Source organism: Fundulus heteroclitus, chromosome 10 (genome assembly GCF_011125445.2).
Source record: "Fundulus heteroclitus isolate FHET01 chromosome 10, MU-UCD_Fhet_4.1, whole genome shotgun sequence".
Lineage (NCBI taxonomy): Eukaryota > Metazoa > Chordata > Actinopteri > Cyprinodontiformes > Fundulidae > Fundulus > Fundulus heteroclitus.
The window spans coordinates 5,947,396-5,960,724 of NC_046370.1; the positions used below are offsets into that span (position 1 = coordinate 5,947,396).

General features: G+C 38.4%; 1 protein-coding gene across 4 annotated transcripts in view; it reads left to right on the plus strand.

Moving 5' to 3' along the window:
* The window catches only part of adam11 (ADAM metallopeptidase domain 11), a 44,480-nt gene that overhangs the window by 3,280 nt on the left and 27,871 nt on the right, over positions 1-13,329 (plus strand). For all 4 annotated transcript variants that reach the window (XM_012854936.3, XM_036141833.1, XM_021311985.2 and 1 more), the window contains exons 3-4: positions 3,877-3,953; positions 4,587-4,650. In XM_012854936.3, coding sequence (XP_012710390.2) covers positions 3,877-3,953; positions 4,587-4,650 — 141 coding nt within the window. The remainder of the gene's footprint in view (positions 1-3,876; positions 3,954-4,586; positions 4,651-13,329) is intronic.

Consider the following 13,329-nt stretch of genomic DNA (forward strand, 5'->3'; position numbering starts at 1 on the left):
CTTTCGTCTTTGCCAACCTTCTTTCCCATCCGGCCTTCCTTCGTCAAAACCCCCGGCCGGCTTTCAAACCGGCCGGCCTTCCGGCCGGCCTTCCTTCCGGCCGGCCGGCCGGCCTTCCGGCCATCAGCCATCCAGCCGGCGGGCCAACCGGCATCCATCCATCATCCATCCTTCTTTCCAACCTTTCTTTCATCCATCCATCCACCCATCCATCCACCTTTCTTTCTTTCTTTCTTTCTTTCTTTCTTTCTTTCTTTCTTTCTTTCTTTCTTTCTTTCTTTCTTTCTTTCTTTCTTTCTTTCTTTCTTTCTTTCTTTCTTTCTTTCTTTCTTTTTCATCCATCCTTTTCACCCATCCTTCTTTCCAACCTTTCTTTCATCCATCCATCCATCCATCCATCCATCCACCCTTCTTTCTAACCTTTCTTTCATCCATCTATCCATCCATCCATCCATCCATCCATCCATCCATCCATCCATCCATCCATTATGTCAGCATGTTGTCTCGTGACCTTCTGATGAAACTGAAGAACCTCCTGCATGTCAATTTAGATGAGGAGGACAGGCAGCAGGATATTTTGGACTATATTTTATACCAAGGTTGCGTTGCTACGCAATTTATCTGGTCTTGGTAAGTATGGGAAAAGTTTTGTATTCCCAGACTTTATTCCTTAAATCAGTTGAAAGGTTTCCATTCTTCAATCCATTCATACATCTTTTCTTCCATCCATCCTTTTATCCTTCCAAATTTCGATCATTCATTCATTCATTCATTCCATCAATCCTTCATTCATTCATTCATTCATTCATTCATTCATTTATTTCCATCAATCCTTCCTTCCATTCTACTTTCCAACCTTTCTTTCATCCTTTCTTCTTTCCAACCTTCCTTTCCTTCCTTCCATCCATCATCCATCCATCCATCCTTCTTTCCAACCTATCTTTCATCCGTCCATCCTTCTTTCCAACCTATCTTTCATCCGTCCATCCTTCTTTCCAACCTCTTTCATCCGTCCATCATTCTTTCCAACCTATCTTTCATCCGTCCATCCTTCTTTCCAACCTATCTTTCATCCGTCCATCCTTCTTTCTAACCTTTCTTTCAGCCATCCATCCATCCATCTTTCCAACCTTTCTTTCACCCATGCATCCATCCGTCCATCCATGGATGGCATCCATCCATCCATCCATCTATCCATCCATCCATCCTTCTTTCCACCCTTTCTTTCATCCATCCATCCATCCATCTTTCCAACCTTTCTTTCCTTCATCCATCCATCCATCTTTCCAATCTTTCTTTCACCCATCCATCCATCCTTCCATCCATGGATGGCATCCATCAATCCATCCATCCATCCATCCGTCCATCCATGGATGGCATCCATCCATCCATCCTTCTTTCCAATCTTTCTTTCAGCCATCCATCCATCCTTCTTTCCAATCTTTCTTTCAGCCATCCATCCATCCATCCATCCATCCATCCATCCATCCATCCATCCATCCATCCATCCATCCATCCTTCTTTCCAATCTTTCTTTCAGCCAGCCATCCATCCATCCATCCATCCATCCATCCATCCATCCTTCTTTCCAATCTTTCTTTCAGCCATCCATCCATCCATCCATCCATCCATCCTTCTTTCCAATCTTTCTTTCAGCCATCCATCCATCCATCCATCCATCCATCCATCCATCCATCCTTCCTTCTTTCCAATCTTTCTTTCAGCCATCCATCCTTCTTTCCAATCTTTCTTTCAGCCATCCATCCATCCATCCATCCATCCATCCATCCATCCATCCATCCATCCATCCATGCTTCTTTCCAACCTTTCTTTCATCCATCAATCCTTCCATCATCCATTATTTGTTTGTTAAAAAATTGTTTGTTGTTAAAAGCAAACAAATCATAACCTAAACATTATTAACGATTCTGTTTTCATTTCAAGCAAAGACCCTAGAAAGCGAGTTGTCTGTCCAGATGTTTGTGACGGCACTGATTTATTGAAACTCTTGCATTCGGCTACAGCTGCTGTCACAGCATGGAAACAACTCTGTTGCATGGCAACAATGATAAAACAACTTTTTTCTACAGACTTTGCGGGAAACATCTTCACACTCATTTACTGCTGCATTAAACAAGAGTGTGTGTATGTATGTATATATATATATATATATATATATATATATATATATATATATATATATGCCACCTATACATTTGTTGCAGTCCAAGCAGATCATTTATGATGCTGATAAATTGTGTAGTGCTAATATCAATCTATACAACCGTACTTACACCAGTTTATCCATCCATCCATCCATCCATCAACCCTGACGTCCATCAGTTTGTCCATTCATCCATTTGTTTTTCTCACATACCGTTTCTGGATTTGCAGGTTCGATTGTTGGACTCTGGCCTCTGTAGGATAATCTGCCGTGAATTAACTGTAAACCTTTGTATTCATTCTTTAAAAAGCCAGAGAACTCTGTAAATCTGAATGTAGAAAGCTATTAATTATTTACATGTATTCTGCTGGACACACGTTATTCACTTTGGATGCAAAGTGAATGTATTTTAAGCGAGTTGGACACAAAATGTGTCATAAGTGGTGTAATTTATAGTCTGAGTGGAGATTTAGACCGGGACTAGCTAGTCTGCTGCCGTTTCAGCTTGATGGGGCCCAACTTAAACTGAATTTAGACCGAGGCAATTAGCAGCAGAGAGTTTCTATCTGGAAGCCTCAGGAGAAAGAGAGAGAGGTCACTGTGGGAGGAGGGTTTTCATTTTTTTTTTCATCAGCGTCTTGGTTGTGAATCCTGTCAAAAAATCTGACATCAACCATGAGCTTGCTTCACTCCTCCACACTGTCATTTTTTTTCACAGCCTCATTCCCCTTCTTTTTTTTTTCTTAAAAAAAGTGTGAAATGTTTGACAAATTGTGAGTCATTCATCTGAGTTGTTGTTTGGGATCAATGCCATCCTGTAATATGTTTCACACATTTATGGTTTCAAATCCTAAACGGTTTCTGTTCTGCAGCACATTCTACTGGGAGTCTTAATGTTTTTATTCCTGTTCAGACATTTTTGGGAAGAATTTGAAGAACCTCTGAATAACCGGATGTTTTTTAGCCTTGCTGCTTGCTGCCCTGTAAATACAACACCTGGTGCCTTCTTGTCTTGGAGGAAAACTTGTAATTTTGCTAGTTTTGACTGCAATTTTAATCTGAATTCAAGGTCCAAGTAAGAAGATGTCATCTATGGATTGATTTATAGGATATCTCTGATAGCCATTTGTGATATTAACTGAATTAAAGAAGCAGTTACTTAATTGCACTTTTTCTATAATCAACATTTTTTAAGCTGTGGAGGAAATAAGCAAAACAAATATACAAAGTATGCACAGTCTTCTATTTGAGTCGCTTGTTAAACTTTCTCCCACAATCCAGAAAAATAATGGTTTAATACAATAATGTAACTTTACATGCTCTACTTACTCCAGTCCTGGTCGTTCTTGTGAAAAAAAAAAAAAGACTTTACCCCCTGGTGATTGAACAAGTTTGCTCAAATTTTTATGGAAACTAATTTTGATGAAGAGAGACGGTCAGAATTTCAATGAGAAGTCCACCGGTTGCAGATGCATTCATAATTTTTACTACCTTTCTAGGGATGAAATGTTTAAAATCAAATTTGTTTTCCAATAACGTTTGATGTCCTGAAAATATTGACTATGCATGTAAAAAATAATAATAAAACTAATAATCTAAATAACCTTAGCTTAGTAATTAATAAAAATAAATGTTATTGTATCCTCTACTTATCTATTTTTGTATTGCTTTTTTCCATTTATATAAATTGTTTTCCTCTCCATCTCTCCAAGCCCATCCATTTGGCCCAGAGCAGCTTCCTGGTGGAGGCCTTTGGCACATCCTTCATCCTTGACCTGGAACTGAACCAGTAAGTGAGCGCGCCGGCGGCGCCTTGGCACATCCCTGACCCATCCAGGACCATGTGATAGTTTGCTTATAGCAGTGAAAGGCTTTTGTTTATGTGCATCTCACTCCCCCACATTCTGTACCACCCATAGCTTGGTTGCTGCAGCCTTTAAAACCCTTCAGCTGTCTTAAATGAAACCTTTAAAAGCATTTTATTAATTTTTTTTTTCAAACCTTTTGGTATAAACACAACAGTTTGCATTTCTTATGATTAGTGAGTGATTTGTAAGACTAAAGAATGCCTAATACATTTTTTTATTAAGTTTAAATGAATAATGGTGCCTGTCTCCAGCAGTCATTTGATGAGGTGGATTGCACACACACTCTCACGGGCAATTAAAGGAGGCCAATTAACCTATGCAAACTCCTGGGATTCGAACTCAGGACCTTTTTGCTGCAAGGCAACAGTGCTCCCAACTGCAGCGCCGTGCAGCTCTTCATATATTCCAAACTTAAAAGCCTAAAGCCCATATTACACACCAGCTTTTTGATCATGATCATGATTTTATTTCACTCACTGGAGGTTTAGTTTTTGAAGTTGAACTTCTAATTTCTCATTTCCCTGACCTATGTTTTTTTTATATTTACTTTGTAGCAACCTCCTGTCTACGGACTACGTGGAGCGTCATTTTAACAACGGGGAGCTCTCACAAAATACGGTAGGCTTATATAAATCCTAATTATCCTGAGGAAGTATCTTTCCTTTATCTTTTTTTTCCAGGAAAAACTATGAGATGGCACTCATGTCTGCACTAGGCAAACAAACTGTTTAACTTAATGTATCTTTTTCTACGGATTTGACATGTTAATTTTAAATCCATAGCTTGAACCAGCTGAATATGGGGTCTTTCTCTTTGCTAGAAAATGCCTAAAAATGTGTTCAGAGGCACAGAAGAATGTGGGTTAAATTGCTGTGTCGACACTTGTTCAGCCTTATTTGCCAAATTGCCTATTTCCTAAATTGCTAATTGTTTTGAACATTCTATTAATTGTTCTGTTGTAGATATGAATCATGAACATTTGTCTTTCCTATTTTGAAGAGGGGCTAAGAGCACATCACAGGATTACTAATTTAAAGGGCTGGAAAAGTGTAAATTATCAAAATGCTTTTGTTACATTGTTGTTAGAGAAGCTGATAACGGCACCATTGATGGGAGTTTTCATTGGTTCAGTCTGATACTATCCTGCTGCAGAAAAAGATAAAATTGTACACATCTATACCAAGGGAGCTGCATATAAATGACATTAAAATGGCTAAGCTGATTCAGCTAAATTAGATCTGAGCTTGCATGTAAATATTTCTGTTTTAAATGCAGGCTAGAGGGGCCCTTGACTATAAAATTGTCTCCATTTCTCAGTGGGAAACCCAACATTGTGCTTTATGTACCGTTCCTAATGATCACATCTACGCAAGCAGCCATGTTGCTCGTCTAATTACTGCAATAAAAGCAGCTGTTGTGCAGAATGTTGACTAAAATGTTAAAAAGGAAAAATAATAGAAAGAAATCTTTTACTTTTACAGACGACAGGAGTGTTTATAATGCACTTCAGCACACAAAAAAATTCTAAAAGAGGAAAAGTTTTTATTTTATTTTTTAAAGTAGCTGAATGCCTTTCTTTTAAGTGTGTGCTCATGTTTTTTTTTTTTTTTCATCCAGTGTGTCATAACCCTTAAGAAATGGCATTGAACAGCAGCTTTTTGTCACAGCTTCAGAGGCACCCATGAATCAGTCGTTGCCACGGCTCTCTCTCCCATTATTTATACATCTGATTAAAATAAATCCCATTCCTCATTCTACACAGAGATTTGCACCATTCTTCTCAGCAGCTTATCATTTATACCATATGCTCTGCAATATCCTAATCTCCAAGCCTATGTCTCTTTCCTCCTCTTCTCGCTCGTCACTCTGTCACCATCCTTGTCTGCTAAAGGACCACCTGACCAATCAGTGAATGGTTGCTATGGGAGTCAGCAGCAGCACCACTCTGGGTCTATTTTGCTTATATCATCCACCACACTGCCGTTTATTTTCTTTTTAACAAAACGTGTAAAGCTGCTAAAGTCACGGAGTATTAGGTTTGTTTGTTTTTTTTCCTTTCAGAAATGTTACATTAAGTTAATGTATAATCATTTATTTGTTTCTGTTTTATTAAATATACAAAAATTTGAAAAATAACCAAAATCCAACAGACTAAATACCTGAATGGGACTACTTTAAATCAGTGAAACCTGGAACCTCCTTATTATAGTTGGTAATTTAATTCCTAATTTACCTAATATATGAAATTTCTTATTATTATCATTATATATAATAGGATTTTCTTATTTTTTTCAACATTTTTTCACAGTACGGCTGGACCTTAAAGGAGACATATAATGCAAAATCCACTTTCTTAGCTGTTAAATGCATTTTGTTGTGTACTTTGTAGTGCAGAAAAGTTAAATTTTGCCATGTGCTGCGTGGATCTTAATTCTGTTTTGGTCAGTTTGTTCAAGCCGTTCAGTTTTCTCTATTCTATAATTACGTTTTTTTTTTTTTTTTTGAAGAATTACATCACAGTATTTGCTGCAGAGCTGCTAATGAAGTCATGGACTAGTCCATCTTAACAATTTGACAAATCTGCAATTTTTTGTTTGTCGCTGCAATCCAAGCTCAAGGATGCCGCAGCTAAAGGGGGATAAGGGAAAATTTTCAGTATTTAGGTATATTAACCTTTACTACAAAAATGGCTGAATGGAGGGGGGCGGGGTGTGAAGGGTCTCATTTACATTTAAAGAGACAGTACCAAAACAAGTTGTTCTCAGGCGCACCTCAGAACAGGGGCAAAAGGAGGAATGTGAGGGTCAATTAAAGAGGAATTCAGACCAAAGCATTGCAGTTCTACTTTATATAAACCACAACTGAATGATTTAAATGTGAAAAGGAAGGCATTAAAAAGCATGACATGTTCCCTTTAAGATTTTGTTGCCAAAAAGTACGGTCTTCTTTTAGATACCACTTAAACACATTCTTGTGTTTACAGATACATGGTTTCTGCTCTTGTTTGTTCCTTAAATCAGCACTGTGTAAGTTTTGACTCAAGCATTAGCTTTATTTGAGATATATTAAAAGATTTTTTTAGGTGAACATACAGCACTTGGCATGTATCAATGCTCCATGCGGGCTCCCCTTCTCAAAGAGGGTCGGATCCGGCTCTGAATGGGTCATGTGACCTAGAGCAGCGGTTCCCAACCCTGGTCATCAAGTACCCCTATCCTGCATGTTTTTGGTGTCTCCATGCTGCCACACATCTGATTTATATGAATGGTTGATTAAGAGGCTTTTGCAGCCTTTGTGGCTGCTTAGGAGGTCTTGCGATCATTTGAATCAGGTGTTCTGCTGCAGAGACATGATTCACCCGACCCCACCAACTCTCTGAACTCTCTCTTTCTCTGTCCGAGTGCGGCTCGCACCTCCAGCCAAATCAGGGCTTTAAACACTTAACTAAGCTTAACTTTAGTGTCCCAGCTTAAGACAGAGACAGTGTTCCTGTCATTTGGCAACGAGAAAAAAAGTTTTTTGCGCTCTTTGAATGTTGTTTGGTAGCCAGAAAAAGGAACTTATCTATAATGCACCTCACAACCCGAAATTTGCAACATGCTTTTTGTACAACACTGTGAAATGTTCCAAAATTTACATATCATTCTAGCAGTGCTCTAGAGGTAACTTTTCCAGAACACTAGATGTTACTTTTTCAGTAATTCACAGGTTACTTTGAGGCAATGCATACTTCTTACAGGTCAGTTTCTTTTCCAGAAACGTACCGCTTACTTTTCTGGAAACTCATTGTTACTTCTTCTTCTTTTTAGGACTTACAGGTTACTTTTACTGAAAATTACATGATAAACTCCTGAAAACGTACATTTCATTTTCCCATAAACTTAAAGGAGACTTTTCGAAAAACAGCATGTTACTCTCCCCTAACTCTGAAGCCTTCGCTCTCAGAAAATTATCACTCAAACCAGAAAATTACTACAGAAAGTTACTTTTCTATAAACATACAGGTTAGTTTTCTAGAGATTACAGGTTACTTTTCCAGAAACGTATACACTGGTTGCTTTTCGAGTATTTCCTGGTTCCTCTACTTGAAGATACAGTTAACTTTCTCATAAATTAGTGATTTTCAAGGTACTTTCTGGAATTTAAAGTTTTTTTTTCATAGAAATTAAAGTACCTTTACCCATAAAGCTGCATAATCAAGTATTTTCCAAAGCTTAAAGGTTTATCTGTAAGTTAATTTGCCCAGAAAGTTCAAGGAAAGTACTGGCTATATTATATGTTGCCTCCCATTTCAGTTTTAAAGTGGCATTTTTATATTGCAACTTTATGTTATTTTGCTTGATAATGGATCCCAACGCTTTAATTGGCCTTTCAGCTATTGCATGTTTTGTCTGCCCAGTCCTAGGAAGGATAAACTAGGGGTCCTGCTCTGAAAAATGCTTTTAGCCTCTTCAGTGGAAGGTTACTAACAACTGAAAATATGCTGTTAAACAAAAATAAAATTTCAATTCTGTCTGCAAAGAAACACGGGTTGAGGTAAATGGAAAAAGCTCAGCTTTTTAGTCAATTTGTGATGGATGCAGCTCATTTTAAGTGACAACAAAATGTTAGAAAATGTAATTCTTCTTTTTTAGTTCCATCGTTTTCTTCTGCAACTTCATATGTGTGTTATTACCTTTTTTTTTTTTGTTCCTCTGAGATCATTAATGCTGAGTGCAGACATTGAGTGCACTCTGGCTTTTCTAATGCTATTAGTTGTCTGCTTCAATCTTCTTATTTCTGAAGGCCACAGCTGTCTGTTATCCTCCATTTCTGAGTTCAGGCTGGGTTTTTCATCGCTCTCTTCAAATGTTGTGTCCTACTCATGTTACGCTGGTGATATTTAACCTTTTTTGTGCATAATTTCTTACACAACGGGGCTTATTTACATGAGTTAGTTGCCATTATTTGTAGCGCGAACAGAACCTCTCTGGAAAGCCCTCTAAGTTCTTCGGTCAGTGTGTGTCTGCTGTGTCAGGCAATTTGATTTCCTCCATTTAGCCTCGTAATCCTACCTTTACATTTATTTATTATGCTGCCCTCTGCTAAGTGCTGTGGGCTGTCTCATTGTCCAGTTTGACTAATGAAAGTATTTTCTTTCCAGGAAAGAGTGCTACTGCACTGGTTGCGTTGTTGGAGAGCTGCAAACTATAATATAATGCTAGATTTCAAATATAAATCTCATGATTTTCTAAATATTGCCACAGTAGTTATGGATATAGCTTTCACAAATTATTATGAGATTAAAATGCATGAAAAGATTACTTGAGTTTGTGGAAATATTTTCATAAAACTGACCAGCCTTTTAATTATGTAGCAATAGTGGCTCTGAAAGTAAAGCGAAGCATCAGAATGGAGAAGAAAGGGATTTTGATTCATTTATTATTGTGGCATGGTTGTCGGTGTCAGACAGGCTGGTCTGACTATTTCAGGAAATGATGATTTGCTAGGAATTTCACACATCACCCTCTCTCAGGTTTACAGAGAATGGTGCGACAAACACAAAAACATCTAGTGAGCGGGAGTTGTTTGGAAGAATATGCCTTGTGAATATCATAGGAGGAGGGCAGACTAGTTGGAGATGATTTTAAAAAAAGGCAACAGTAGCTAAAATAACCATTTGTTACAACCAAAGTATGTAAAATGCTATCTCTGAATGCACAACACGTTGAACCATGAAGCAGATGGGTTGCGTTAGCAGGTGGAGACCACACTGAGCGGCGCTGCTGTCACCTAGAAGAGGAAACTGGGGCTCCAATTTACAAAGGCTCGCCAGAAGACTGGAAAATAGATGCCTGCTTCAATAAGTCTTGATTTCAGCTGCAACGTTCGGATAGTTGGGTTAGAACTTAACATAAACATGAAAACCTGGGCAATGCTGTCTTGTATTGATGGTTCAGGCTGGTAGTGGTGGTATAATGATTTTGGGAGAGGATTTTTTTTTTTTTTAGCCCTTTTGTGGCAACTGAGAATAGTTTTAGCATCACAGCCTGAATGTTGTTGCTGAATATGTCCACATCCATTTTTAGGACAACATTTTGCTCAACTGTACATCTCAATTTTAATTATATGTTAATTATATAGTGCCAGTTCACAACATGTCATCTCAAGGCACTTCACAAAGTCAGTTCAATTAAGTCAAATCACACAGACTGGTTAAAATATTTTCTAAGGGAAACCCAGAAGATGGAATCGAGTTATTGACTTGCATCATTTCACTCCTCCTGGATGAGCATGTAGCCACAGGAGTGGTGGCTGGTTGGAGCATTGAGCTTGCCTCCTGGAGGTTCTGGGTTCAACTTCCACATACTGCCACTCTGGGTCCCTGAGTCCCACAGCGGCCAGTGGGGAGCGCTGGCTAAGTGGATAGGTTCAATGCAGAGGACACGTTTCAGTGGAATTAATTGGAACATTGGAATGCACATTGTAATGACAACTGATTATGATTATTATTGCATATCATTACATTGGACAGTCTCTTGCACTGTGCCTTTCCACCATCTCTCATCCCGAGTATGCATGTAGTGTTGCATGCTGGGGGGTTTGTGAAGACCAAGCAGAGACACAAAAAGAACACAGAAGCACTGATCCAGGAATACTCTCTGTTAGAAAGGGTAATGGCAGACTAGCTCCATAGTCGCTGTGTCCAGGAAAGAAACGCAGTCAAGCTCTAAACCAGTTCTCAGGTAAAAAGACCACATAAAGTTAGTTACGGTAAAATCTCATTCTGTGTCAGTCAATCAAAGTTTATTTTTATAGCACTTTTCAACAGTCCATATGGGGCACCATGGAGCCCAGGAGAGCTCACTTTAAGTGATATTTTTTTTTCAGGTCGTCATAATTTGTGAGCACGTTTTCATTTAATTGAGCCCTCGGTAGATCGAGATCTCGAATATACTATAACATGCTCATGTTTACATGTGTCAAGACAATATTGAGTGCACGTTTTACATATTGTGGCCACGTTTAAGTAGATCGTGCACACAATGTTCTATAACCATGTTCACTAAATTGTGCTCTCGTTTAATAAATTGTGCTCTCGTTTTACTATGCTTAAAATGAGAGCTTAATTTAGTAAAATGAGCTCACACTATAGTAAAACGAGAGCACAATATAGTAAATTGTGCACACAATTTAGTAAAACGAGTGCACAATATAGTTAGACGAGCACACATGCAAAACATTTTGCGATGACCCCTCTAGGGCTCCGTAGTGCACAAAGTGCTTTACAAGCTAAAATACACACAAAAAGAGGCTGAGACAAAATAGATATAATAAAAAAATGTATTTTAAGAGATGTATAGAAAAGTAAAACCACAAATTAAACAAAGTTATCCTCAGTTGAACAGGTAGGAGTGAAAAGCCTGTCTGAACAGATTTTAGCTGTGATTTAAAGACTCCTAGCTCAGTGATGGATCGTAGCTCTGCCAGTAGCTATGGCTATTGCTGCTTGTACTCCGGTGACACCCACAGTCACCATATCCTGACCCACCAGAGCCTCTTTGGGATATGGTTGAACCGTGGATTTATGTCATCGATGTGCAGCCAACAGATTTGCCACAGCAGTGTTGACCAAACTCTCCGAAGACTATTTCTGACGCCTCATTGAATCTCTGCAATGAAGATCCAGGGAAGTTCTGGAGGCAAAAAGCAGGTCCAACTCAAAGAAGGTACTTTTCAGTAGTGTTTATCCAGCTGGACAGAGTTTTTATAATGTTAGCTAAACTGGACAGACATGATTAACTGAGATTCATTACAAACAACTGAAACTAACTTTCCCTGTTTAACAACATCGACTGATGAAAGCATACTATTGCATTCCCAGTTTCTTAGAATCTACAAACAAAGCGATGTGAATGTAATATTTCTCCACTTAACGCTTTAAAAAACTGTAAAAACATGCATGAATGTATTGACTGACATCTCAGAGTGTCCTTACAGATTGTTGTAATCTGACCATATGTGTCGCTGGAGCTGAGAGACGGCTCTGAAACACTATATTCAAAACACGATCGTCCAGTTGGAGCCCTGCGGAGTATTATGAATAATCAAGAGAAAAGAATCTGGAGGCGAGAATAACGCCTCTGAGCAACTCAGCCAAACTGGAAAGGTCAACTGAGACTGTCACTGTCGCAGTTTACTGGAACCATACGCGGAAAAGATGCTTAAATATTGATCAGCCTGTCTGGCTAACTTTAATTTTGGCTTTTAGGCTGGTTTAGCATCTATTATGCACGCTGCGTGCAAGAATTGTGGACAATCATGCATATTGCAATAAACGTAATAGAATTTATTTTAGTAGTAGCTACATTTAAACTGAACATTTAGCTATCATACCGATGTACCTAATGTATTATTTCTGTGACGTATTTCAGCGAAAAAAACTGTTGCTTGAATCTAAGTTCAAATTTAGTTTAATTGTGTTTTGTTTTTTTAAATATGACAATTTATGATTAATTAAAATAAGTAATCTTTTACTGGTAGTGGTAACAAATATTTGCTGGAACTACATAACTAGATTTACTTACAGTAAACCTTTGAGGAATATATAGAAAATAACTTTCAGTTATTAAAGCAGGTGCAAATTATTTGCAATTTGTACAATGTATGCCATTAAAGACAGGTTCTTTTTGTACCCTTTTTTTTAAATATGAATGGACCAAATTTGCCACCATAATATATGGCCAACATGACCAGCAATTATGAAAAACACCACAGAAAATAGTATTTTAGCTCCTACAAAGTGGTTCACATTGATGTACTGGGTAAAAAAAAATTGGCATACAGTGAATCATCATCAGCTGAACTATGATGTGTCGCTTTAGTCTCGTCTTTTAAGCCTGGTACTTCTTCTTTTCACCTTGCACTGGTTTTCTCATGGTAAGACATTAACCTATGTGTGCTTTCATGTAAAACTTTAGAATACCTTCAGAAGGTTTGCAGAAAGCTAGCTTAGCCTTAGCCTAGCTTAGCAAGGGCTAGAATCCCTCGTCTATAGCTACTTATCTGTGCAAAGTCATTTGGCTAGAGCAAGGTTCCACCCAGGACAGGTCGCTCTATCACAGAGACTCGCAACCACACACTCACATACACCCAAATGCAAATTAGAGAGACAAATTAACTCAACAGTTATGTTTTTAGACTGTTGGAGGAAGTCGGAGTACCTGGAGAGAACCCATGCATGCACAGGGAGAACATGCAAACTCCATGCAGAAAGACCCAGGCAGGGATTTGAACCCAGGACCTTCTTGCTGCAGG